Source organism: Marmota flaviventris, chromosome 17 (genome assembly GCF_047511675.1).
Source record: "Marmota flaviventris isolate mMarFla1 chromosome 17, mMarFla1.hap1, whole genome shotgun sequence".
Taxonomy (NCBI): domain Eukaryota; kingdom Metazoa; phylum Chordata; class Mammalia; order Rodentia; family Sciuridae; genus Marmota; species Marmota flaviventris.
In genome coordinates this window covers 36,502,468-36,529,838 of record NC_092514.1, presented here as the reverse complement: position 1 = coordinate 36,529,838, position 27,371 = coordinate 36,502,468, and the positions used below count along the sequence as shown (strand labels likewise).

Sequence of the window (27,371 nt, the reverse complement as noted above, 5' to 3'; positions counted from 1 at the left end):
GGAAGCTGGATTCACTGTCTCGGTGGTTTCTGGCTCATGAGACAATGTTTAACTTATGCTTTATATTTTTTTCTTATCCTTGTGCTGGCTGGATGACAGCCAAGTTCTCTGCCTGTCACTGCCTCCACCAGGAAACATGCTAGTGTCTCTCAGGCCTTGTTCAGCCTGGCTGTCCTGAGGGCAGTGCAAACCAGTCAAATCCAACTTTATCTCAATCACAAAACAGGCAGGGAACTTCAAGGATCATCAACTTAAAATTTAGCAACCCAAGATCAAGTTATAGCAGTTAAGGTGATTTCATTCAAAGGGTGGCTGGTTTGCTGAGTACAAGAAACATTTCCCTGCATTCAAATGCACCGCGCATCAGGTACCAAACAGGAAATCAAATCTGAACTAAAATGATATCTTGCCTGTTCAAATAACATGCTTGTGGTGAAGAATATAAGAGAAACAATTTAAAATCATGCAGCTGCAATCTGATCCAAGTCAAGAACCCTCCACATCTTCCTTTGGTCATTCAATCTAAAGTATCACTATCCTATATCTTCCTCCCTTAAGGGAATGAAAAATTCAAGCATGTTTCTATTGACTTATATTTTTCAATCTTATTTTCATATAAGCACTATTTTTTTTTGTTTTCACAAAAAAATTAGAATTATGAACATCTCAGAAGAAATATATCATCTGATCAAATGACTGAATATGTTGTTGTGGAAAGTAAATAGTTAATTCAGTTGCAAACAACTCTGGACATCTTAAACAAACAATATATCTTCCAATCAACTATCTTTAACTTGATTAGGTTTGTTGGTGTAGAAAGTAAATAATCTAATGCTGTGGAGAATAAGTAGTGGTATCCTCTTTTAAAATTATAGAGCAGATATATTATAAAGTAAAAATTTTTTAAGAAGTCATAAGAGACTGAAAGATTAGATACCTTTTGTGCTGCTCTTTGTAAAAATATAGATAACATTCAAGAAGTTACTTGGGCAGATTTTCTCCTGGCTTTCAAATTCATAACCTACTAGATAATTTTTAAAATCTGCTAACAGAACTGTAAGTTGTTCCAACATTTCTCAGTGGAAACAAGACTTTAATATTATACACAGCTAGGAGGGAGGGGGGATGGTAGAGGATAGGAAAGGTAGCAGGAAAAAAAAAATATTATACACAGCTAAAGTTTTTTTTCTTTTTCTTTTTTTGCCTTCTCAAAAGACCCATACTACTAGAGTTTTATTTTATCTACCTTAAGCAGAGAGATTTCCTATTATAAGTCTGTTAGTTCCCCTAAAGGATCACATTTTTCTTTTCCTTAATAGTCATTTTCCTTTACTCTAGAGCTTTTCTATGCTTTGAAAGTAAGCATTACCACAAGAGTTTTCTTAAAACAACATACAAGTTGCTACACTCCTGAGGCACTGAATTAACTCTAAAGCAATAAGTAAAGCTGAGCAAATCCGCAGCTGTGGCACCAGCTCTCAGAGGCTAAGGCAGAATCACTTGAGTCTTCAAATTCAAGAATAGCCTGGGTAACATAGTGAGACCCCCATCTCAAAAAAAAAAAAAACAAAGCAATGCCCTAGTCTTATACTATTTCTGTCACCTTTTTTGCTGGATTTGCTTGTGCTGCTTTATCAATCTTAAATGGAAACAGACAAAACCTTGCAACGTATTTAAGAAATTATCATAATACATTGGTTTATTACAAGACTTTAATTAAAAAAAAAAACTCAACAAAAATATATAATCAAGCATTTTATATAATGCATACATTCTTATTATCTGCAGATAAGATAAATACCAGAAGGTAAAAGTAGATATTGCTTCTCTTTGGCAAGTCACCAATATTATCCTCTGCAGAAACACAGAACATTATTTAAAAAAAAAAAAAGGTCTTAAAATAGTTGTCCCTTAATACAAACAAAATATCTACCAATAATACAGTAGAGGGATATTTCAAATTGACTAAAATGTATAATACTTTATAGCACAGGGGTGAGGTGGCAAGCTGTTTTTTACATTAAGGCTCACAGCAGTATTTAGGCAAGAAAATGATACGCTTTTAAGTTATATTCTGTTTTTTTCTTTCTTCTTCTTTTTAATAGTGTCACATTCAAACTCCTCCTCTCAGATACCATCCCTAAAGAAAACAAAATCCTTTTCCATACACAAAAACTGTTTCACTTGTAGGTCAGTCTGAAATACACATCCCTCCAACCAAATTCATTGTGTATGAGGCAATTCAGCCTCAATACTCAATATTTATCATCTAACTCAGTATCCCAAAATTAAAAAAAACAAAAAAAAGCTTTCTACTTTACAGCAAAAATACTTTTGTAGCTCTATGGAAGCAATATATACAGGTCTGAACTAAAAATTAAAAAAGCAAAGGAAGGGTCCATTTAACACATAGCAGCTTATGTCTAAATATATACATGTATGTATATGTTTTCACAGTTAATCTTAAAAAATTTACATGTTCAGAATTTCTCCTACAGTCTATAAATAATATTTTAGAAGCTCAAATTATGAAAATGTAGCACATAATGTATCAAATTAAATAATTCTTTCAAACCTTTAAAACCAGATATTTGAAGTCACTAAAGCTTGAGATTTGTAAAGTATATTCTGTCAATTTCTAGTACTAGGAAAGACAGTCATCTAAATACGATAGGAAAGAAACTCCAAAAGTTTGGAAGGAATTGGCAGCTCCTGGACTTCTTGGGTGGACATCACTCTTCGGATTGACATTCGACATAAATGTTGAAGGCTAGGAACTTGCCTTGGTGTAGCCCAAAAATATACACTTCCATCTTGTGTCCTAAACAGAAACAAACAAAAAAAGCATAAATTCAGTCACCCAAGTATATGTATTGCATATGTCCCTAGAGCTCAAACAACTACCATTTGAGGTTGTATATACTGAATCACAAATGACACCTTAAAACCTAATTAAGAACCAACCAATCATGTACTCAAATGACAAGGCAATAACTGTAGTATAAAAAGCATTTATGGGGCTGAGGTTGTGACTCAGTGGTAGAGCACTCACCTAGCACGTGCAAGGCCTACATAAAATTAATTAAGTAAAATAAAGGTATTGTTTCCAACTACAACTAAAAAATAAATAAATAAATAAATATATATATATATATATATATATATATATATATTAAAAAAGGCATTTAGATCCAGGCACAGTGGCACACATCTGTAATCCCAGTGGCACGAGTGGCTCAGGCAGGAGAATCACCAGTTCAAAACCAGCCTCAGCAAGAGCAAGGTGCTAAGCAACTCAGTGAGGCCCTGTCTCTAAAAAAATACTAAAAAGAGCTGGTGAGGGGCTGGGGCTGAGGCTGAGTGGCAAAGTGCTTGCCTCCCATATGTGAGGCACTGGGTTCGATCCTCAGCACCACATAAAAATAAATAAAAAACAAACAATAAAAAAGATGAAAAACAAAAATATTAAAAAAACAAAAATATAAAGGGATGGTGATGTGGCTCAGTTGTCAGTGCCCGAGTTCAATCCCCAGTAACAAACAAAGCATTTACGGGAGATTTACTGACAACAGTAAATCAGTAAAGGTGGCTGTTCTACCTAAAAGCCACCTTAGCTTGCATCACCTCCACTTTTGTGGTACTGGCAATTGAACCCAGGGGCACTTTATCACTGGGCTTTATATCTATCCCTTTTTATTTTTTTGAGTCAAGGTCTCAGTTGCCGAGACTGGCCTCAATTTGCAATCCTCCTGCTTCAGCTTCCCCAGTCACTGGGATTACATACAGTGTGATGCTATGTCAACCTTTTTTTTTTTTTTGGTGATACTGAGGCTCAAGCCCAAGGCCTTACACATGCTATGCAAGTACTTTACCACAAAGAGTTACATAATCAGCTCTTATTTGCCTTTTTAAGAAAAGAGAAATACATATTTACCCAGCAGCTAAAACACTGCCATCAGTAGAAAAGGCACAGCAAAGACCATTGCTCAGAGGTGCGATCTGTACTGGATAATCCTCATCAATTCTCCAGAATCTCACCATTCTAGAAGGAAAATATGTTATGTAATGAGTATCTAGTAGAAAATTCAAGGTAAAAGAAAACTTAAAATTCAGAGAGAAATGTCATTGCATCACATGTAACAAAACACATACACAAATCACACCAATGGGCAATAATAAAATATTTTATGACCTCTAGGAGTTGATGATCTTGATCGACTCCAAAGAGACTACACTGCATGGCTGCCTTCCCATCCCAGTATTGAGACTTGTAATGTTTACAACATCACAAGCTTTTCTCCTTACTTTCTCAGACTCTAAACATAATCAGAATCTGTTTTAATGCCTTTCCAAGTAAAGCCTTTTCACTCAGGTAGAGTTTGTCTAGAAATACAGCAGAGAACTACATTCAGAATCTGAGTAAACAGGAAAACAATGGTTGTTGGTAAGAACTCCTCTCGTTATGTTTGTTAACATTCTGCAAAGATAATGATTAGCTTTATGACATGCTGTGAAAAAACTACTCAAAGCTATATCCATGAACTCTACATTAATAAACCGTAAGAAAATGGAAAGGCTGTGACTAGTTTCTGCTTATCAATAAGTAGCATATCCTTTTCATGGGACATTTCATCTTCTAGCCTAAATAGCAGTGGATACAAATTATTGCTTTTACTATTTTACTTTAGAAATTTCCTTTTGCTTCACCCTTTATAAGATATTACTTTAAGGGAAAAAAAAAAACCTCTGTGAACTGAGCTAAAAGCTGATTAAAAATCTGCCTGGTTTGTCTCATCAAACAAGGAACAAGAAAGGCATGCATTATCATTAGTTTACATGGATACTGTTTATAGATAATATGACCAATATTCTTTTATGACTTGAGTGTTTTCATGAAGTAGATGAATGAAAGGAAATATTTAAGAAGTAATAAGAAAGTTAAGCTGTAATTCACACACTTACTTATCATCAGCAAGGCTTGCAATGTGCAGTCCATCATGACTAAAAGATACAGCTCGTACCCATCGGTCATTTGCTCCTCCAGCAAATATTGGAGTAGGTGGGGGAAACAGGTGCCTAAAGTCAAATACATGTTTTCAGTGACTATCACAGAAACTTCAAGCAACAAAACTGCCAAGGTACAAAGTACATACAAGCTTTAAAGTAGCCTTAATAAATACAACTGAGAAGACTGAGTAGAGCTGATATAGCTGAATTAAATGAAAGAGAACCTGAAACAATTACTAATCTTTTTTTCCATAATATGGTTTAAAACACTACAATTAAAGCCCAACTTTGGTTCTGGCTATTTTTCCCTAACACAAAAACTCTAGGGGCTGGGGTTATAGTTCAGTTGGTAGAGTGCTTGCCTAGCAAGCACAAGGCCCTGGGTTCAATCCCCAGCAACACACACACACACACACACCAAAAAAAAAAAAAACACTATAATTATCATTTCTACAGAGTTGGGTACTGTTAAATAGGAAGACCTATATCATGAGAGCCAAACTTATTTTGGGAATTTATATTTAAAGCTCTGCATTATTCAAAAAAGTTTAAACAGCAAAATTTTAATTTATGACAGACTAATTTTATATTTCATATATTAGCAATTCAAATTATTCACATTAACATTTTAAAAACTATAGTGATAACTACCAATGGACTACACAATAAATAGTTCATGCTCAACCTACCCAAATTCCATCAGAATGTCTCCCTTATGTGGATCCCAGATATATACTCGAGTATCATAAGATGCAGTAGCCAGTAATGCTCCATCAGGAGAAAAGTCACAAGCTACAACATCATGGTGATGTCCTTCTAGTTTCCGAATCATGGTATATTTATCCATATTCCAAAGGAAAACCTGCAATAAAAAGACAAATATTATAGCTTCATTCAGACACACAGAGGACAAAATGATACATCTTAAACTAAAACTGCTAAATTTAATTATATTAAACATTATAAATTATGAGTAATTTAAAGAATATGCTCAGTGTCATAGATTAAAAATCAATCTTTAAGTTAATTAAAGCAGACATGCAAAATTCTATTTCAAATGTTTCTGTTAAATGTTAATTAAAAAAATAAGCCTAAGCATAAAAATAAAGGCAATGCAATTTAACCACAAAGTTACTGAAATTCACTTATTTAAAAAATTAACTAAAATATACAGAAATAAATAGGGTTAAATACTACCAACCCTTTCTTTTATTTTTTTTTTCAGAAACTACCAAATTTTTAAAAAATATACAGACAGAAAACGTAAGGTTAACAAATTGTTACTCCATTGGCATCTCCCTTTGAGATAATCACTTGTTTACAATAGGCTTGGGTCACCAACGTGAGCCTAGGAAGAGAAACAGATACTGCAAGCAAAGAGAATTTTCACAGCCAAATGAAATTTCTTTGGCAAACAACAAGAATGTTAAACCACATTACAACATGAAAATGCTATTTTATGAAAATAATATAATTACAACAACTGTGTGAATTAAGATTTACCAATCTTACTTTTCCCAAACCGACTACTATCATTAGTCATTTTCAATATAAAACAGTTAAATTACTTAAGAACAAGTTCACATACACTTTAGATTTTAAACATCAGTAGTTAAGACTGTGCAGAATAGCTCTAAATTGGATTCTAATGTTTACTTCAGCTTGTCATATTAAGCATAAGTTTGGAGATTTTATAACATCCTAATAAGACAATCTCTCCTCCTTTTGGAGTAAAGCAATCCTTTTTACTACTTTTTTTCTGCACAGACAAAAGACATTACTCCAAAGGAAAGTAAGTACAATTTTAAATTGCATTAAATACTTAAGGTATCTCTAGCATCTTAAAGAATTCCAAAAAAATAGAGAAACCATCCGAAAGCCAATTACTTTACATTAAATTGGTTTCACTTGTCAGACTCCTCTTTTCACCATACTGGAAGATCAATTTACTCAAAGGAGTCAGTAAATTTCACTGTGGGGAAGATTACTTTAAAAAAGAAAAAAAAAAAAAAAAAGAAAGAAAGAAAAGCAGAAAGTGGACATCGACCAGCACCTGTGTACGTACAGTACACCTTGCAGCCGAATGCAAGGTTACTTCATCCTATGGTAAAGGTCGCCCCCAGCCCGGTAGCCAGAGATGCCACTCTTTCTGCCCAGCTAACACCATTGTGCGCCTGTGTGCGAGTGGTGCCAGCATAACCTCAATCACACCAATATTGCTGCCACCACCTGTGACAGGGAAAGCAAGAAGCATATGGAAAACACACAGCCTAAAATAGCAATGTAAACATCTAGCTTTGTTCTTCTATGATTTTTAAAAGAACTGCGCATTTTGTTCTAATTTGCAACTATCATTTTAACAAATCTCTTGGCTAATAAAAATGCATTTTAACTAGCCTCCAGCCCCCCCATTAATTCAGAGTCTACTGATTTCGTCACATGTATTTGGACTTCAACCATTTCATAAATATAGCTATTAAGATCTCTCTAGCTATACTAACTCAGAGGTGGTGGTAAACAACTAGAACAGATCATTATAAAGAAGCATACCCTTCTGAAGAGTCATGTAACTTAAAACTGTCTATAGATATGCTATAAGACAGACAATATCAAATTGCTTCTATAATTCACTAGAGGATTGTTTTTATTTGAGTGCTGTTTTTATTATTATTTTTTTCGTTATTATGTTTTTTAAGTAACTTTTTTTTTCAGTTAAATGTCCAGGACCAGCTGGGACTCAAAACTTTAAAAACAGCAAACTGGACAAAAAAATAGAACAACAGAGAAGAAAATTATTAGCAAGAGAATGCCTTAAGATATGGACTAGCTCTCTTCTATAGCATAAAAACTTTCCTAAATCTTAAGAAAAATAAACTTGACATACCCCTCATTTCATAAATATCTCTAAGAGCAATCCAACTTCTCACTTCACAATAATTAACTTTTAAAACTTTAATTTAATTTCCTTCAAATTCTCCCCATGATGAAATAAAATATTGAAGATATTCATGACACCGAGCACAGACTTAACAGCTTACTTAGATTTAAAATGATTATGCACACATTATTATAATCCAATTCACAATGAATGTACAAGAACTTTGACACATACTGCTTTACTGGCTCCAACTGAACACAGCATAGAAGAGTCAGGAGAGAATGCACAGCTGTACACCCAGTTCTGATGTCCTCTCAATACTTTCATCATGTTTCCTGAACAAAAAGAAGTATCTATGTCAACCCTAGAATGCACTTCAAATGAACAGCATTTCAAAAATGGCAGTAAATCACAGTATCACAAACTTGTACAGCTGAAAGCAATGTATACATAACAGAAGTTAGTAATATATACTGTCACTTATTTTTATAAATTAAATTTTACTAAAGTATAATCTTGCACATTTGTTTATGTTGTGCTATTGAGATAGGAATTCAGAATGAAGAGAGAAAAATACTGACTCTCACAAGCCACTAAGATGCAGAAAGCTGTTATATATCTTAAGCAACAGATGGCCCATGCCAGGCAAGTGCAGGGAAAACTGGCACGAAATTGGGCACCCTAGCTCCACCTCCAGCCTGGCCCCTGACACATCCCTTCTGTAAATATTGGAACCCCAGCAAAAGGCAGGGCTTCTCTCTCAAAATAGCCCACATTCTCCCTTCAATTTATAACTACCTTCCTAAATAAACTGTCTGTCTCATGCTGAAATTCTTTTTCTGTCACATATGCCAAGAACTCTGGTGGTCTCGAGTTGAATTCCCCTTCTTCTCTGAGAACTACTAGGACCCTTCTCCAGAGACATCTCTCCTCCTGTTACATTACTACAGCAGAGACAGCATGATCCACAAACCAAAAATATTTACTGTCCAATCCTTTAATGTCTGTGACCCTTCATCTGTAAAATATAAAATTCTTTTAGTCCAGTTTCCCTGTTCTACAAATGAAACGATTGAACACACCAAGTTTAAAAGACATCTTCAAAATGCCTTTCATCCCTTTATTTTGAATAACCTACATTCCACTCCAAAGTCCTTGCTTATATTATACCTGCAGCACACAGCTATATGGTCATATAGTTTTATTTCTGTTCCTCAACAGCTGAGCAATTAGAATTGATAAAATGCAGGAGGTACTTCATGATATGGTAATGTCAGCGTATTTTATCATGGAATGGTTACTATCCATCAGCTGGAGTGGCTCTAAATCTGAGGGGTTTGTTTCCTACTACATTCTCAATTTAAACTCTATTATTCTTAGGTAAGTTTGTCACTTCCCGCCTGAATCTGTTAAGAGCACCAGCAGATTCTATTAAAATAAAAGTTTTTTGTTTGTTTGTTTAAAATGTATTTTCATGGGCTGAGGATGTACTCAGTGCAAGAGTGTCTGCCTAGCAAGTAAGAGGCCCTGGGTTCAACCCCCAGCACCACACAAAACCATGTGTACTCATGCTGAAATTATGGGGCTAAGAAGAGGTAGCCACTCCAAAACTTTGTAGGCATCACAAATACAAGCTTTAGAAAATGCTGGGTACTTGACACCACATACCTTTTTATTATGTTTGAGGATAAAATATTTTGACTTTTTAATAAAATAATTTTTTAAAAATAGTTTTTTAAGTTGTCAATGGACCTTCATTTTGTTTATTTATATGCAGTGCTGAGAATTGAACTCAGGACCTCACACATGCTAGACAAGGGCTCTACCACTGAGCCACAACCCCAGCTCATAATTTCTTTCTTATCCTATGCTTTATTTAGTGTTATAAATTCTGGTATGTAAATCATGTTCTAATCTGAATTTTTTTTAGATTATTAAATTTGTTGCTTCATGGTCTACTTTTCACTAAGCAATGTAGGATATTAATAACCCTCCCTGAAATAAAAGGAAATAACTAACACAGACCTGTTATGTATAACCCTAAAATGATCCAGATTTTGTCTTCAAAATAGTTGATATAGATCTGTGTGGTTAGTTTCTAAATAGTATCAGAGTATTCACTTATCGTAACTGCTGGCTCCTATTCTGGCTCACATTTATGTTTCTTTGATGTTTACAGGAAAGAGACCAAAGAGTAAATAGAGAAAAGGAAACTTTGATCAGATACCATTTTTAAAGCTGAATGCCCCCAATGTTCCCAATATCTTTCAATAGCAATATCAAAACACTATCATTTTTCATATCCTGAAATAAAGACATACCATCATCTTTCAGGTCCCACACTCGAAGAGTTTTATCTCTTGAAGCTGACACTAGGATCAAGCTCCCATCTGGAGCAAAAGTTAAATCTCTGACCACTTCAGTATGGTCTACCAAATTAAGGAGGAGTTTTCCTAAATGTGATGGGAGGGAAAAAAAGACAATATTAATACATTTTATCAGCTTCCACTTTTGAAAAACAGGTTGCTAACTACTTTGAAAATATGAATAGAAATTCTTGAGACATCTCCTTGGTTTACCAAGTATTAAATATTTATTTGTTAGTACTATTATTGTTACCTGTAAGAAATAGCTACTTATAGTGTTTCAAAATGGATCATTCTCAGGATAATCAAGCCAAACTTTATTAGAATAATTAAAAGGGAATTCCCAAAATCTAAGCAAATTTCTGGATCAAGTTAATTTAATAAAAAGGAAGGTCTCTGCAGGTAGCCATGGTGGCACACCCTTGTAATTCCAGCTAATTTGGGAAGCTGAGGCAAGAAAAATCATAAATTTGAGGCCAGGGCTGGGGATATAGCTCAGCTGGTAGACTGCTTGCCTTGCATGCTCAAGGCCCTGGGTTCAATCCCCAGCACTACCAAAAAAGAAAAACCACAAGACAAATTTGAGGCCAGCCTTGGCAACTTCCCTGTCTCCCTAATAATAATAAAAAGGACCAAGGAACTGAAGATGTAGCTCAGTGAGAGAGTGCTCTGGGCTTAATCACCAGTAGTGGGGGTGGGGTGGGGGTAGAGACCAGACAAAATATTATCATCACTTTGTAAATCTTTGTATAATTTTTTAAAAATTTTTTATTATTTATTTTTTAGTTGTAATTGGAGACCTTTATTTTATTTATTTATATGTGGTGCTAAGGATCAAACCCAGGGCCTCACATGTCCTAGGCGAGCACTCTATTGCTGAGCCACAACCCAAGCACTGTATGGTATAATTTTAAAATACAAAATCACTTTTCCTTTGTTTGTATTTGTTTGCCTTTTGATTACTAATGGACTATCAAACTCTCCAAAAGATATATTATTCCACAATCTTAATTTTAGAACACAGTGGGAAAATGTATTTTACTTATCTATTCTTGTTAATGGTTTTGTTTTCTAGAATTTCTAGAAAATCTATGTGCTTACTTACACTGAATTTTTTTCAATAACTCAAATTTTGTTTCATTATCCCCATTCAATGTTAGAATCACTTGCTGTGTTCCAAGATATGCCCTGCTTTAATCTGCATTTTTAAATTCTTTTACATTCCTGAGCACATAATATATTCCAGAAACTGTTCTAGGTAATGAACAAAACATTTCTTTTTAATTGTCCAAAGAACTTAACTTCTCAACCTACCTGCTTAGACTTTAGATAAACAGTCACTAAAACTTTTCAAGGGTTAGATAATGATTGTTAAAACCTGATTTGCCTTGAAAGCTTCTAAACTGTCATTGAGAAAGTATGTAAGAAAACACCTTGCTATTTGAATCATGAACTAAATTACTAGTATATAAATGATAATTAACTAAACACTCCCTAGACATGTCCTTTCTATTGTAATATTCTCTCTCTTTTTTTTTTTGTGGTGCTAGGGATTGAACCCAGGGCCTTGTGCATGTGAAGCAAACACTCTACCAACTGAGCTATATCCCCAGCCCCCTATTGCAATATTCTCTGAGGAATTATGGACCAATGTGAACTCCACAGTTTTCCTAAATTAAAACCATGAGCTGAGGATGCTATTCAGGGCAATTATAAAATACTCATAACATAAATTCTTGCTTATTAATGCCTCTGAGTAGTGCCCTGCATCATAAAATAATCAAGTTTGCTTTTAAAACTATGGATCCAAAAAAATTAAAAAATTTAAAAAAAGATAGCACATCACACACACACAAAAAAAACACTATGAATCCATACCTGTATATACATCCCATATTTTGATACGACCATTGTTTAATCCTGTTGCAAGGAGTAGCTGATCTTGTCCAAATTTGAATCGATGCCATTCTATATTTACACAGCGGCTCTGTTTTTCTGGAACTGAAGACCCAAAAGCAAGACTCCAGACTATATCTCCACAGTCTATAATATGTTCACGAGGCTTATTTTTCTGACCACCATCACTATTTTGTCTTGGCAATCTTAAACTGCTTGAATTAGTAACATTCTTGGTGCCATGCAAGAGACTGAAGGAAAAGCCAGAATAAAACTGAATTATTATTTACTCCAACCTCCCATAGATATCAATTATAAGTGTTTGTTAAAATAACTTCAATATTGACTATACTGATAATGATTCACAACAGAATCCTATACATAGGAAGAGGGAAAGTTGTTATTTGAACTACAAGGGAATGACTGAGTAAATTCAGATCATTAATATAAATGCTCAGTGGCTAAGGAAAAGTTCAATAATAAAGCAATTTATAACTCATTTGCCTCCCAAATTTTCCTCAAAACCGCTATCTCAACTGGGACTCCCTTAACCTAATAGCAGAAGTATAAACAAACAAAAAAATTCAAGTAATTTAACCCATTAAGTTCCAAGTTTTCCATTATGTGACTATTTTAACAAAAGGGACACAGGTACATTAACAGAGTTTGAAAACTGTAATCTAGAGAAAATATATCCTATATATATAGTTCACATATATTTTTTTTAAATGCTCTAATCTTTCACCTAGTATTTTTCTCAAAAGGGTAGAACACTAAAAACATTATTTCAAAAGTTATCATAAGTGGTACATGTTGCACAACTTAGGTTTTTAATAGGTATTCCATACCTGCGACAATGGAACTTAAGATATTATTAAGTCAATATTAGAAAACTACCTTAGCAAAACCCAAACACCTCAAACCATAATCATCAGTTTCCCATTCCTTTAGGCTTAAAGTAATATGTAATAAGGGTATTAATGAATGTAACCATGATGGCTTATTAGACCCAAAAGGCAGGAAAAGATCAAATTTAGTATGATAGTTAAAAAAAAATTTTTTTCAACAAATATACAAACACAAGCCCAACAGAGGTATCATAAGTACATTTAAAAGTAAAGACATAAATATTTTACAATGTATAACTAAGGCCAGACAATTCTTCACATAGCCTAAGATTAAAACACATTTATAACACTGTCTATAAAAAATATCAATAAATATCAAAAAATATCAAAATGTTTTTATTACTCTACATTAAGAGAGAAAAGATACAAAAAAGAAAAAAGAATCTTACAAGTTTTTAAGGCTCTGGGACCACGGAACAAGCTTTACTGTACGATGTCCTTGTGACCAAGCAAAATATGAACCATCTGGAGCAAAAGCAACAGTCCAATTTTCACGACCACATTTCTTGTCAAAAGGAGCTGCTGGAGCTAAAAGTTCACCTATAGTACGGGATCTCACTAAAAAGAAAGAACATAAGATGTCATTTATGATCAACAATGAATTTGAGTCTACTTTCACATGACTTTGGGATTCACTGATTTTTTTTTTCCTCCCTTTGGTGCTGGGGATTGAACCCAGGGCCTTGTGCATGCAAGACAAGCACATCACCTGAGCTATATCCCCAGCCCTTCTTTTTCTTTAGACAGGCATAGGGAAATCTGCTGTTCACCCACCAAGCAGAAGTATTTTTCAGTGTGAAATCCCCTTAAAAATAACTATTGTTCAGTTTTGATAAAGTGATTGTCCTAAAATTTCCCAGTGCCAGGTTTCCCCCCGCACTCCAGAAAGTTTCAACGAAGCCATGCGCAATGGTACATGCCTGTCACCTATAAACTTTGGAAGGCTGAGCAAAGAAAATCACAAATTCAAGGCCAGCCTGGAACAACCCAGGAAGACTCTGTCTCAAATCAATCAATCAATCAATCAATCAATCAATAAAAATACTGAGGGTATAGCTCAGTGGGAGAGTACCCCTGGGTTCAATATCTGACACTACAAAAAAAATTTTTTTTCCAATGAAAGTAACTGATCAAGTAATAATGTAGTGATCAATTCAGGCTAGCGATTACTTAAGATCTCAACTTTATATTGTATTTTGATTTCATCAAGTTACTAACATTTAAATTGCAAAATATTATTAAAAGTTACTTTACAAGATAAATATCTTCCAAATTATGTTTTCTAGCATTCAAGAACCACAAATTGCCAGGGGTGATGGTGTATGCCTGTAATCCCAGAGGCTCAGAAGGCTGAGGCAGGAGGATTACAAGCTCAATGCCAGCCTCAGAAATTTAGTGAGGCCCTAAGCAACTCTAAATAAAATATAAAAAAAGGGCTGGGGATGTAGCTCAGGGGTAGAGCCTAGCATGTGGGGGAGGAGGCATTATATACACTAGTGATTCTCAAATACTGATCCTCAAGAAACTTCCTAATGGGCCTCAAAGTGACATAAAAATGTTATTGTTTTGGTTTTTAAATAGAGGTGAGCCAGGCACGGTAGTCCCACAGCTCGGGAGGCTGAGACAGGAGGATCAAGAGTTCAAAACCATGGACTGGGGCTGTGACTCGGCGGTAGAGCGCTCGCCTTGCACGTGTGAGACCCTGGGTTCGCTCCTCAGCACCACATAAAAATAAATAAGTGAAATAAAAGTACTGTGTCCAACTACAACTAAAAAATAAATATTTTTTAAAAAAGAGTTCAAAACCAGCCTCAGCAAAAGCATAAGGCCCTAAGCAACTCAGACTCAGTCTCTAAATCAAATACAAAATAGGACTGAGGATGTGGTCAAGTGCCCAAGTTCAATCCCCAGTACCAAAACAAAATACACACACACAAAAAAAAACACACACACACAAGCGAAAAATTTTATACATTTTTAATTTCGTTAACATTACTTAAGTTTTGCATATGTAACAGAAGCTGGCATCCAAGGATAATATCACTTCCACATTTAACAAAAAGGCAGATAAACATGATTCTATTGCAGTGTATTCATGCAAACTCAGCTGAAATTTCCTCAATTTTGGAAAAGGACTTTCTTTCTTGGCATGATACCAATACTGTATTGGATTTGTCTTGTTTCCAAATTTTACCATTTTTCCTGTTTTCTTATAGGCTGGTTGTCTGGTCAACTCTACAGCATACTGCAATGTGTTTTTATATGATTTTGGCTTAAACATTCCAACAGCTGAACTTTAATATAATCTTATATACTGCAGATCAACTAAACACCACTTATAGCTGTGTATTATGGCACACACCTATAATTCCAGCCACTCAAGAGGGCTGAGGCCAACCTCAGCAATTTAGCAAAACCCTTCCTCAAAAAACAACAACAAAAACAAAACACAAAGACTGGGGACATAGCTTGGTAATAAAGCGCCCCCAATCAATCCCCAGCACCAAAACCACTAATACTCCTGTAGTTAGAACAGATACCTGTGCACAAATGTTCAGTGGCACTTCCAATCTGAATGTGTGCTTCATCAATAGCTAGTATAGCACCTGACATAGGAGTTCAGTAAATATTTACTGAACAAATATGAAAGCACATGTATAAACTCTGGTTCTTAAGTCATTTAAATGTTCCCTGCCAAATTTCCTAGATACATTAACAAATCAGTAGGATTATTCTATTTTTGTTGTAGCGAGATTATCAGAAATTTTTTCTTTTTCTTTCTTCCTTTTTTTTTTTCTTTTGAAACCAAGGGTACTTAAACCACACCCCCAGTCCTTTTTTATTTTTTTATTTTAAGACAGGGTCTCACTAAGTTGCTGTGGATGGCTTTTAACTAGAGATTTCTCCTGCCTTGAGGCCCTCTGGAGTTGCTGGAATAGGGGCGTGTGCCTCCAAGTCTGGCAGAAATGTTTCTTTTTCTTTTTAAATATTTTTAAATTTATTGATGGACTTTTTATTTATTTGTTTATATGTGGTGCTGAGAATTGAACCCAGTGCCTCACACCTGCTAGGCAAGTGATCTACCACTGAGCCACAGCCACAGCTCTGAAATTTTTCTTTTTAATGACTCAAGTCTTCCTTCTACCCACTCCATCCAGTTCTGATTCTGACCTAAGAGAATAAACCTAAAACCCTGATCCCAAATGACATACATGACATACAAAATACAGACATGAGTCTTATTCATCAGGATGAAATTTCTAGTTTCAATCATTCCTTTGATTAGTTTCAAATCCATTCTTCATTTAATTTCATCAGTTTTCTGGATTAAATTCCAGCTGATAGTGGCCCTCATTAAAAATAGAACCAAAAACTACATACCATACCTCAGGTATGGTTTATTTATTTTTAAATATTTATGTTTTAGTTACAGGCAGACACAATGTCTTTATTTTACTTTATGTGATGCTGAGGATTGAACCCAGTGCCCAACACATGCTAGGTGCATGCTCTACGTCCGAGCCACAACCTCAGCCCCCTCAGGTGTGGTTTAATCAAGGTAATGAAGCCCCCCACTTACTCCATCTGTATTTATAGAGCATAAGATGACATTAATTATACTGGCAGTCACTGGACCTTCTTAATAGAAAATTTACATAGTGGTAATACTCAGACGTTTGCAGAAAGATTTTTTAAATACACAAATGACTTTAGGAAGGGCATGCTGTTCCAGGTTTTCTTATATTTTCCTAAGCTCATAGTCTTACATGGTCATTTCACTAGGTCCTTTCTTTACATGCCTGACCTCTAAATTTGCAATTTCTGCCTAATTTTTTTTTTAAATCAACTTTCTGTGTAACCAAACCAATCTTTTAAAATCCATACATTTTAGGAGAAAAAAAGCCAACTTTACAAATAAGGGATGCAAGTTTTAAAATTCAACTGAAAATATGGAATCATTATCTTTAAAAGAGAAAGTCCCCAGTTAAACTAAATTTCCCACACAAGATTCATTTTTTTAGGGCTGGGGATGTGGCTCAAGCGGTAGCGTGCTCGCCTGGCATGCGTGCGGCCCGGGTTCGATCCTCAGCACCACATACAAATAAAGATGTTGTGTCTGCCAAAAACTAAAAAATAAATATTAAAAAAATTCTCTCTCTCTTAAAAAAAAAAAGATTCATTTTTTTAGGCCATGTTTTAAAGTCATTCTATTTTTTTTCTTTTGGCCATAATCATGAACTCCATTGTATAAAGAATGGTAGTAGAGTGTGGGGTGCACAGCTGTGATCCTAACACCTTGGGAGTCTGAGGCAGGAGGATCACAAGTTCAAAGCCAGCCTCAGCAACTTGGCAAAATCTTGTCTCAAAATAAAAAATAGGGCTGGGGCTGTAGCTCAGTGGTATAGCGCCGCTTCGCATGTGTGAGGCACTGGGTTCAATCCTCAGCACCACATAAAAATAAAGATATGGTGTCACCTACAACTAAAAAATTTTTTTAAATAAATAAAATTTAAAAAGACTGAACATGTGGCTCAGTGGTTAAATACCCCTGGGTACAATCCCTGCTACACACACACACACACAAAAAAAAAAAAAAAAAAAAAAAAGAATGAAAGAAAGAAAAAATTTAAAAAAAAAAAGATAAAGTGGTAATAAATTGAAAAATGGAAAAAATGGCTCAAATAGTAAATCCCATGAAATAATAAGCTAATTTATTCTCAAACATACAGAAACTCAAGAAATTGTGCCATTATAAAAACTGCCACCATACATGAGATTTCATAAGGCTGAGGCAGGAGGATTCCAAGTTCAAGGCCAGCCTGAACAACTAAGGGAGATCCTATCTTAAAACAAAAAGAAAGACTGGGGATGTATCTCAGGGGTAAAGCACCCACCCTGAGTTGGATCCTCAGTATCCACCAACCCACAAAACTGTCAAATAAATGTGTGACACTGTAAAATAATACTTCATTTCTTGCCAATTAAGAGATATATAAAATGATCTCTGCACTTTAATCAAATAATTTAAGCACTTAGATAGTTAACCAGTACAATATTATAAACCTATTACAAGGTTCATACTAAAGTGCACTGGGAAAAAATTTGTATTGCCTGGAACTGTTTAATGTTGGCATCCTAAGAAACATCATTAAAAAAATTTTTTTTTTTTAGTTGTAGATGGACACAAAATGCCTTTATTTAATTTTATTTATTTATTTATTTGATGCTGAGAATCAGACCCGGTGTCTCATGACTGCTAGGCAAGAGCTCTACCACTGAACTACAACCTCAGCCTGAATAATATCATTTAATGACCTTGTATATGGGAAAAGCTGCATGCTATGAATAATCCACCATAAGACAGAACCCTACATTAGTAATATCTGTAGAGTAGTAACATATGAGTCACCACTGAACCAAGCAAACCAGATATAGCTCCTTCTTCACATTCCTCCCTACAATTTCATAACCAAAAAGGGAAGATCTGTGGTAATACCTTGTGAAAGATGGCAGCAGCTCAAGGCAGTTAAGCCCCAGTCATACAGAATTCTTCAATCATTCATGGAATTTTGCCTCTACTTTCGGTATGTACTTAAGAAGCCAAACTTGGTATAGCTACAATTAGTACCCCAGAAGCCAAAAATACAGTGGTATATGCCTGTTATCGTAGCCACTCACGAGACTGAGGCAGAAAGATCACAAATTTGAGACCAGACTCAGCAATTTAGCAATACCCTGTTTCAAAATAAAAAAATAAATAAATAAAGGGCTGGAGATGTAGCTCAGTGGGAAGACACCCTGGGTTCAATCACTAGTACCACCAAAAAAAAAAAAAAAACAAGGAAGCTTCGAATTTTATTCACAGATATAAAACTACACAGGGCTGGGGTTATGGCTCAGTGGTAGAATGCTTGCCTAGTGTGTGTGAGGCACTGGGCTCGATCCTCAGGACCCACATAAAAATAATGAAAAATAAAGGTATTGTGTCCATCTACAACAACAACAAAAAATATTTAACCTTGTATCCAAATGATACTTCAAAAAAGGAAGAAAAAAGTCAGGAACAGTACCACATGCCTGTAATCCCAGCTACTGAGGAGACTGAGGCAGGAAGATGGCAAGTGCCTTGGCAACTTAGTAACACTCTGTCTCAAAATTTAAAAATAAATGAAAGGGTTGGAGGTATTGCTCAGTGGTAGAGTGCCACTGGGTTCAGTCCTCAGTACTGTAAAAACCAAAAAACAAGCAACTAGGTTTTTTTTTTAAAGCTTAGAAAAGTCTAAAATTCTAGATATTTGGCACAAAGCTAGTAGGAACTTTTTGAGACACAAAAATGCAAAAGGAAAAAAAAAGTTTAATTAATAAGGGCTACTTAAAGCTGGGGTTGTAGCTCAGTGGCGCTGGTCTTGCATGTGTGAGGCACTGGGTTCGATCCTCAGCACCACATAAAAAATAAATAATTTTTCAAAAAGGGGGGGCTACTTAAGCCAGGCATAGTGGCTCAGGCCTGTAACCCCAGCAGCTCCAGAGGATGAAGCAGAAGAATCACAAGTTCAAGGCCAGCCTCAGCAACTTAGTGAGACCCTGTCTCAAAATATAAAAATAAAAAAAGCTGGGAATGTGACTCAGTGGTAAAGCACCCCTGGGTTCAATCCTCAGTTCGGCTCCCCCCAAAAAAGTGCTACTTAATGGATGGTTCTACTTATGCAGATATGCTAAGCAGCTGTCTTCATTCCTTAGGAAAGAGAAAAGTTTTAAAAATGGACTATAAAGATGATGTAAAATACATAAATATGAAAGGCAGATCACTCATGTGTCGTATTATGGTGAAGCAGAGGGGGAAGAAAACCACAGAACTGATTATAAGAATTTTTCAGGTCAAAACATACTTATTATAGTCTTAACATACAGTTTAAATTAAAACAGGGCAAAAATTTAGTGTTTTCGATATCTTCAAGTTATTAAAAACCAGGGTTAAAATCACCTCCCAATCAGCCATTCAACCTTATTATCCCCCTAAGAGAACAAAAAGTTCAAAATTCTATAATAGGATTCTTTTGATATAGAAATTTACAGACACAAAGGATAGCTAAAGGACATTTTAGCTACTTGAGCTTCTCTCCTTCTCTAGAAATAACTCCTCCAAGTATTTTGTAAAGAAGTACACTTACTTCAAGAGCAGGAAATGCAAAGACTCTCTGCTCAGTGGCCACTGCCAATTTTTATTAACACTGTAAAGTAAGTTCAGTGTCTACTAAGCATTTCAGTCAATGTAAGGCAACCAAACAGCCACAAAAGTTGTTTCATGTATTTTAAGAGAACTTAAATAATGTTAAATACTTTAAAGGAAGCCACTAGGTAGGTCTGGACCACAACCTTCAATACCGATTTCCCCCGGCTTCAGCTTGGCAGTGAGATAGTAGGGACAAAGGGTAAATGCATTCCTCAGCCTTGGTTTACAGCCTGACAGCCATTAAAAGATTCCATCTTAACTCAGTTTGTGCATTTGTCTACACTCAAAGAGCGCAAAGTGTATCAGCCATGGTGCTTTCACTTAATTCATTCTTATCACAGGGCAAAGAGGCTTCCAATTAACATTCCTAAACCCCTACCTCTACAAGTAACCAATAAAACTAGTTCCTTTCTTTTGTTCTAGTGAGCCACAGCCTGACACTTTCTGGTCAGAGCTGTACCTCCCTTCCCAACAAGAGTCCCTAATAAGGGCTTTTTTTTTTTTTTGCCTAATAAAGGCTTTGCCTGTATATTCGTACTAGTGGGACTCGATTTTATTTCTATGATCAAGTCAAAATTCCCAGTGTTCAGCATCAGCAGGGCCATTAGGCTAGTTTTTAGAAAGCCTTTCCAGACTTTGCTCTTCTGTTCAATAGTCTTTCTTCCGTCACTCCACTCCACTCTGCTTCTCCCATATGTATTTGAAAGATAATTCTGAAAAAGTCTCCTGCATCGCTTTCGTTAAGATCACATCACTTTTTAAAATATTGCGTTCTCCAGGCTGTTGGCACCTCTTCAGGCACCTTTCTCATTAAAGAGCAGTTGGCATATAGAATCCTCTCCCTTTCACTGCAGGTCAGAACATACAAGTTTACTTTTTTCCCCATCGTGAACCTAAGAGTTCCTGAAACGCCATCAACCCATGAGATTAACGTTCCCCTGACCATTTGATGCTCAAGCCCTGAGCCCTGAGCCTCCCAGTTAAGTGACCTGCGCCAATTTCGATGAACAAACTGGGGTCCCAGAGGTGAGTTCCCGCCTGAGTCACACAATAAGCCGGAGTTCTGCTCGAGGTTTGCCCGGGGCTCGCCCGCACGCGCCCAGGCTCCGCTCCACAGTCCAGCCCCTCCGCGCCCGCTCAGCAGGCGCCACATCTATGCCAGGTCCCATTTGCCCCTCGGCGATCACCCACCCGCGAGGCCACTTCCTCCTCTTCGCTCAAGAGCTTGTCCCCAGCTAGCTCACTCGAGCTCTTCCCTCGGACTCTGAGTCGCTTCCTCTGAAACCTCCTTTGGAGATTCCCTACTTCTCCTCAGCTCCCGCGCACGCACCCACCGTCCCATTCCTCACCGATCTCTTTCTCGTTGACCCTCGGGGGAAAGCTGGCCATCTATGGGGAACCGTCTGATTCCGGGGATACGATGCAGATGCAACGACAGAGAAGGGAAAGGCGAACGCTGAGGGGCGTGATGCGAGCTCGTTCCCTCCCGAGTCCGGGAACTGAGGGGTGGAGCGGGGGCGGCCGCTTCGGCTTCTGCTGGCTGCCCCGGGAAAGCACCGGAAGGCTCGGACCAAACTACGGAGTCTAACAGAGACAAAAGACCCTTGTGCTCTGGCTCCCGCCTACAGATGATAACAGTAACCTCGACGCGGTCGACGCAAACGAGACACTGAGACAAGATGGCGGGCGGCACGGGTGATATCTGGGCGGCGGGGGCGTGGTCCGGCGACGTCAGCGCCATCGGCTCCTCCTCCAGACGCACGGGACGTGACGGCCCGGGCCTGGAGCGCGCGGGCGTTGTCTGGAGCCGAGGTGTAGGGTGGGGTCGGAAGAGTGCGGAGGCGGAGGAGCAGAAAGCTGAAAAGTGTCCTCCCGACTGGCTCTAACCTGCCATTTATAAGTCGACGTGCCTTTGGAAAAGGCAAGCCAATTGTGTAATTCATATTAACCCGCAGCTTAAAGATTGCTTGGAATTTAATCTGGCTGAGCCGAAAGAACAAAAAAGACATTTAAAATTTTAATTCAATTTTGCAACCTCCCTAACCCGCCATGTGCTGGGGAACTGGAGGTTGCATTGATGAAAGAGGATGAGAATTCACTTGTTTGTGCTCAACCTGTCCCGCTCCGACTGTGCTGATCTGAGCCAACCGGTTTTGGAAGGTCCGAGGTGGCAGGGAGTAGGGAACCGGGAAGAGATTGCGCCTCACTGCGGGCCCTCGCTGGGCTGCCTTTGTTTGACCAGCCCCAGTAGTCAGGCCTGCAGCAGAGCTGGTGGTCAGAGTCACTGCCGCTGGCCAAGGCAGAGCACTCTTTCTGGGCCTCTGAGAGTTATCTAATGAATACCACATCAGAGCTGATAAAGGTGTCTACTAGATACCAAGCTTTTTCCGGTTTATGGTGACATATTTGCATTTTGATGACCCTAGTGCGTACTCAAAACCTTTTTTCCAAAGGAGGGCATATAAGGCTGGGAATTTCAAATATGCGGCAGATACTCTTGGGAGAAGGAGTTGTATAGCCTAACTCCTTTGAGACATCGCAAATGACAACATGTAGTACAAGTCTACTTGTTCTTTGTGTGAGTGTATAATTCTTCAAATAGTGAGATGTTTAATTTCACTACCTTACCCCATCCCACCCCTTACTGGGAGTAGAACCCAGGGCAACTTTACCCCTGAACTGCATCCCCAACCCTTTTTAATTTTATTTTGAAACATGAGCTCAAGAAATTGCCCAGGCTAGCCTAGAAATTGTGATCCTTCTGCCTCAGCGTCCAGAGTAGATGATATTACAGGAGAGTGTCATCAGGCTCTGTGTGTGTGTGTGTGTGTGTGTGAGAGAGAGAGAGACAGACAGACTTTGTTATCTTCAGTCAACACATTTATTGAGACCTTATTCTGGAGCTAGTTTCTCTAGGTTATTCAGAGTAGAACAAAAGAAAAAAATTAATGCAGTCCCAATTAAGAATTTTAACCTATTTACTTGTCCTGTACCATACAAGTTCATGGAAAATACCAACTCTCTAGTTTCTAGTAGTGAATTATTTTGATGACTTTTTTACAGTTGTTTAATTCCCACTTTACTTGCCAGAATACTTCCTGACCATTTGCTCAACCAGCTAAGTACCAGAATGCAATGAAAAACAATTTTATGATTTGTATACTCATTGGTGAGAATATCTAACATTTTGGGGGTGTCTGTGTTACACGTTAGGCACTCTGCCACAAAAGTGCTTTTATGGATTAATCCATTTAATGCTCCCAACCGTAAGAATAATATATTATTGGTCATATTCACATTTCATAGACACTAAATTGAGAACTGTTAAAAAACTAGTGACAGATGCTAGATTTGAGCCCAGACTTGTGTAACTGCCCTTCTTGCATGCTACCTTATTTCTCATCAATGAAATCTTTTTTTTAAAATATTTATTTATTTAGTTAGTTAGTTTTTAGCGGACACAACATCTTTATTTGTATGTGGCTGAGGATCGAACCCAGGCTGCACACATGCCAGGCGAGCGCGCTACCACTTGAGCCACATTCCCAGCCCCTCATCAATGAAATCTAATCTGAAAAGCAAACATATATTTGGCCTTTCATTTCTGTTATTTTAATGTCATGTTGGGGTTCTTCATAGTTCTGTCCTTGGCTCACAACTTCTCTTGTCAGTTCAACTACCAGCTCTATGTGGACATGCTCAAGTCCAGACCTGAGTTCACTCGTGCTTAAAATTTACATATTTACCGTTAAGGATTAGCTCAGTGATAGAGTGCTTCTCTAGCATTGGTATAATACTAGGTTCCATCCCCAACACCTTTAAAAAAAAAAAAAAAATTACAAGCAAGCACAGTGGCACAACCTGTAATCACAGCTGCTCAGGAGGTTGAGGCAGGAAGATTGCAAGTTCAAGGCCAGCCTGGGCAATTTAGTAAGATCTAAATTTAAAAAATTAAAAGGGTTAGGGATGTGGCTCAGTGGTAGGGTGTCTGTGGGTTCAATCCCCAGTATCACTAAGGAAAAAAAAATCACATATCTAAACATAATAAATGTCAACAAGACAAAATTGAGCACATCATCTCTCCCAAACCTGTTCTACCTTTTATATTTCCTACTCCAGTGAAGATGCCCACACAATCACTGAAGCCAGAGGGCCAAGTCAGATGCCCCATTCTCCCTCCACCCCATGTGGAATCAATCAATCCACAAGTCCCACCAATATTTTTTCATTAACTATTCTGGAGTGTAGTCTTTGTTTCAGCTGAGCTGCACTGTTATGTTAAGGTCTTGTCATTTCATTTCTCTTAAAAATCCCTTATAACCCCACACTCTGAAAAAAAAACAGCATTGATATCTTTGTGTGTTTCCTTCTACTTTAAAAAATGTACAATTATGTCATGTCCTTGGACAAATTTTTTAAACTCCCCGGGGTTTATTTAATCTTCTCATCTATAAAATAGGGCAAGTAATAAACAGGTACTTCAGTTTTAAAGACTACTACTATATTTACAACAGAGCCTTACTATAAGCATTATAAATAATCCCAGCTAACTGCAACATTGAAAGATTAAAATCTAATATAAAATAGGGGGTTGGTAAAGAGCCATAAGAATTAAATGTATATAATGTAAATATATCATTAAATGTATGTGTAATCCAAATAACAAGTATGGCTAGGGGTATAGCCCAGTGGAAGACTGTGTTCATACAGAGACCCGAGGTTCCATCCCCAGCACCAAAAAATAATAGTAAGTAAACATTCTTCAAAGTATTCATTTCAAAAACAAAGCTGAGCCAGCATGGTGGCACACAAGTATAATCCCAGCGACCAGGGAGGCTGAGGCAAGGGAATCCCAAATTCAAAGCCAGCCTTAGCAACTTAGTGAGACTGTAACAGGGGTTCACTTGATGCTTTGACTATATCCCTTGTGGCTTTGAAATTTACATGTTTTTTTTTTCTTTTTCCCAACCTTTTTCTCCCTGATCTTCTTTTCACTAACTGGCTCCTTCCTGATCCTCTCCTTCCTGATCTCTTCTCACTAATCTCATTTTCTCTGAATCACCTCTTTTAAAATCCCCCTCTTCCTGCTGATGGGCAGTGTTGGTAAAGATGGCGCCCGGAGCAGGAGCACTTCTCTTCTGAGAGCTCAGGTCCATGACGCACTGAATGGCGCACGAACCGTCACCTCCAGTCCCTGTGAATGGCTCGAACTTTGAATGGCGCACCTCCAATCCCTGAAGTGGCGTGAACTCTCGGCCAATGAAGAAGTAACAGCCCACTAGCCTTGCTCCTCCTCATCCTGTGTTAAGCCCATAAATATCAATACCCTATTCGTGTTTGTTCTCTTACTCTCTCTTCCTCTCACCCTCTCTCTCTCCTCTCTTACTCTCCCCCTCCCTTACTCTTACTCTGTCTTACTCTCTCTTCTCTCTCCCCCCCTCCTCTCTCTCCCTTCCCCCTCTCCTCTGTCTCCCCCTCTCTCTTCTCTCTCCCCCCCTCCTCTCTCTCCCTTCCCCCTCTCCTCTCTCTCCCCCTCTCTCTTCTCTCTCTCTACTCCCTTCTCTTCTGTGTCTGGCCTCTACGGTCCTGTTAATAAAATCTCAGACAGGTAAATGGTTGTTTTGGCTTGTTGAGTTTATGGAGCTTTTCCATCGTCCTTTACAGGCAGAATCACAGCCTGTGGAACAGGAGTGTCCTGTGTTTCTCCTTTGCTAGCAAAGCAATAAAGCTTCTTTTTCCCTTTTTCTCAAAACTCATTATTGGGATGGCATCGGAGACAAGGACCGAGCTTTTGGCAACAAGACCCTGTCTTTAAATTTTTAAAAAAGGCGGGTAGGGCTGAGAATGTGGCTCAGTGCCCCTCAATTCAATCCCCAGTTTAAAAAAAAAAATGACTCAAACACTAAAAACTCATTCTTTTGAATCTCATTCTTGAATTATTCAGAAAATATTGCTGCTGTGTGGTTAGTTTTGTTGCTAAGGCCAATTTTTTTGTGTGTACTGAGGGTTGGACACAGGGCCTACAGCATGCAAAGCAAGCACTATTTACTCTACCACCCAGCTACACCCCAATAAGGCTGATTTATCTGTAACTTTTGTCATGTAGATATTATTTCTTTTGAAATGTTTGAACTATTTACTATCTTGAAATATATATCAACCTGGTGTTTTAATGTAGTTATACCTTTGGTTTTTTCTATGCTTTTTTTTTTAGTTAGGATTGAACCCAGGAGTGCTTTTTTATTTTGAGAAAGGGTCTTTCTGAGTTGCTGAGGCAACTTACCATCCTCCTGTCTCAACTTCTGACACCATTTTTTGAGGGGGAGGGAGTTATCAGGGATTGAACTCAAGGGCACTTGACCACTGAGCTGCATCCGCAGCCCTATTTTTGTATTTTTTTATTAGAGACAGGGTCTCACTGAGTTGTTTAGCACCTCGCTAAATTGCTGAGGCTGGCTTTGAACTCCCAATCCTCCTGCCTGAGCCTCTGGATCCATTGAGATTACAGGCGTGCCACCACACCCAGCTGACACCATTTTTGACTGGAAGGTATATAAACCTATGAGAGAAGGAATAACAATTGTCACATTCTTTCCTTTAGAGAGAGTATAACCATACATATGGAAATTTTAGGATTTGGTAGTAATTTTTTGTTTTCCTTCCAGTCCTGGGGGTGGAACCCAGGGCCTCACTCATGCTCCGCAAGTGCTCTATCATTGAGCTACATATACAACCCTGGAAGTAGATTACAATACAAAAGTTGTATCTTAGCTTTTTACTTTCATATTATAAAATATTTTCCCATATTAATATAACTTTCCTGCTGAGGATGTAGTTTAGTGTTAGAACACTTGCCTAGAATGAGGGAGGCGCTGTGTTCAATTCCCAGTACTTAAAAAAAATTAAGAAGCCAAGCCAGGCCAATGGTGCACACTTGTAATGCCTGTAGCTCAGGAAGCTGAGGCAAGAGGATCACAAAGCCAGCATGAGCAATTTAGCCAGACCTTTTCTCAAAATGAAATAATAAGGAGTGGAGATGTAGTTCAGTGGTAAAGTGCCCCTGGGATCATTCCCAGTACCCC

At 37.5% G+C, this 27,371-nt stretch overlaps 1 protein-coding gene across 1 annotated transcript; it reads right to left on the bottom strand.

The window, feature by feature from the left end:
• Nucleotides 1–1,672: 1,672 nt before the first annotated feature.
• On the bottom strand, nucleotides 1,673–21,969 carry Wsb1 (WD repeat and SOCS box containing 1). The gene is made up of 9 exons (XM_027923911.2): nucleotides 21,639–21,969; nucleotides 13,445–13,613; nucleotides 12,130–12,398; nucleotides 10,207–10,338; nucleotides 8,120–8,220; nucleotides 5,697–5,869; nucleotides 4,963–5,076; nucleotides 3,935–4,042; nucleotides 1,673–2,821 (listed from the first exon to the last, which is right to left on the bottom strand). The coding sequence occupies exons 1-9, from the start codon at nucleotides 21,676–21,678 to the stop codon at nucleotides 2,662–2,664; spliced, it is 1,266 nt and encodes a 421-aa protein (XP_027779712.1). The 5' UTR covers nucleotides 21,679–21,969; the 3' UTR covers nucleotides 1,673–2,661.
• Nucleotides 21,970–27,371: the final 5,402 nt, after the last annotated feature.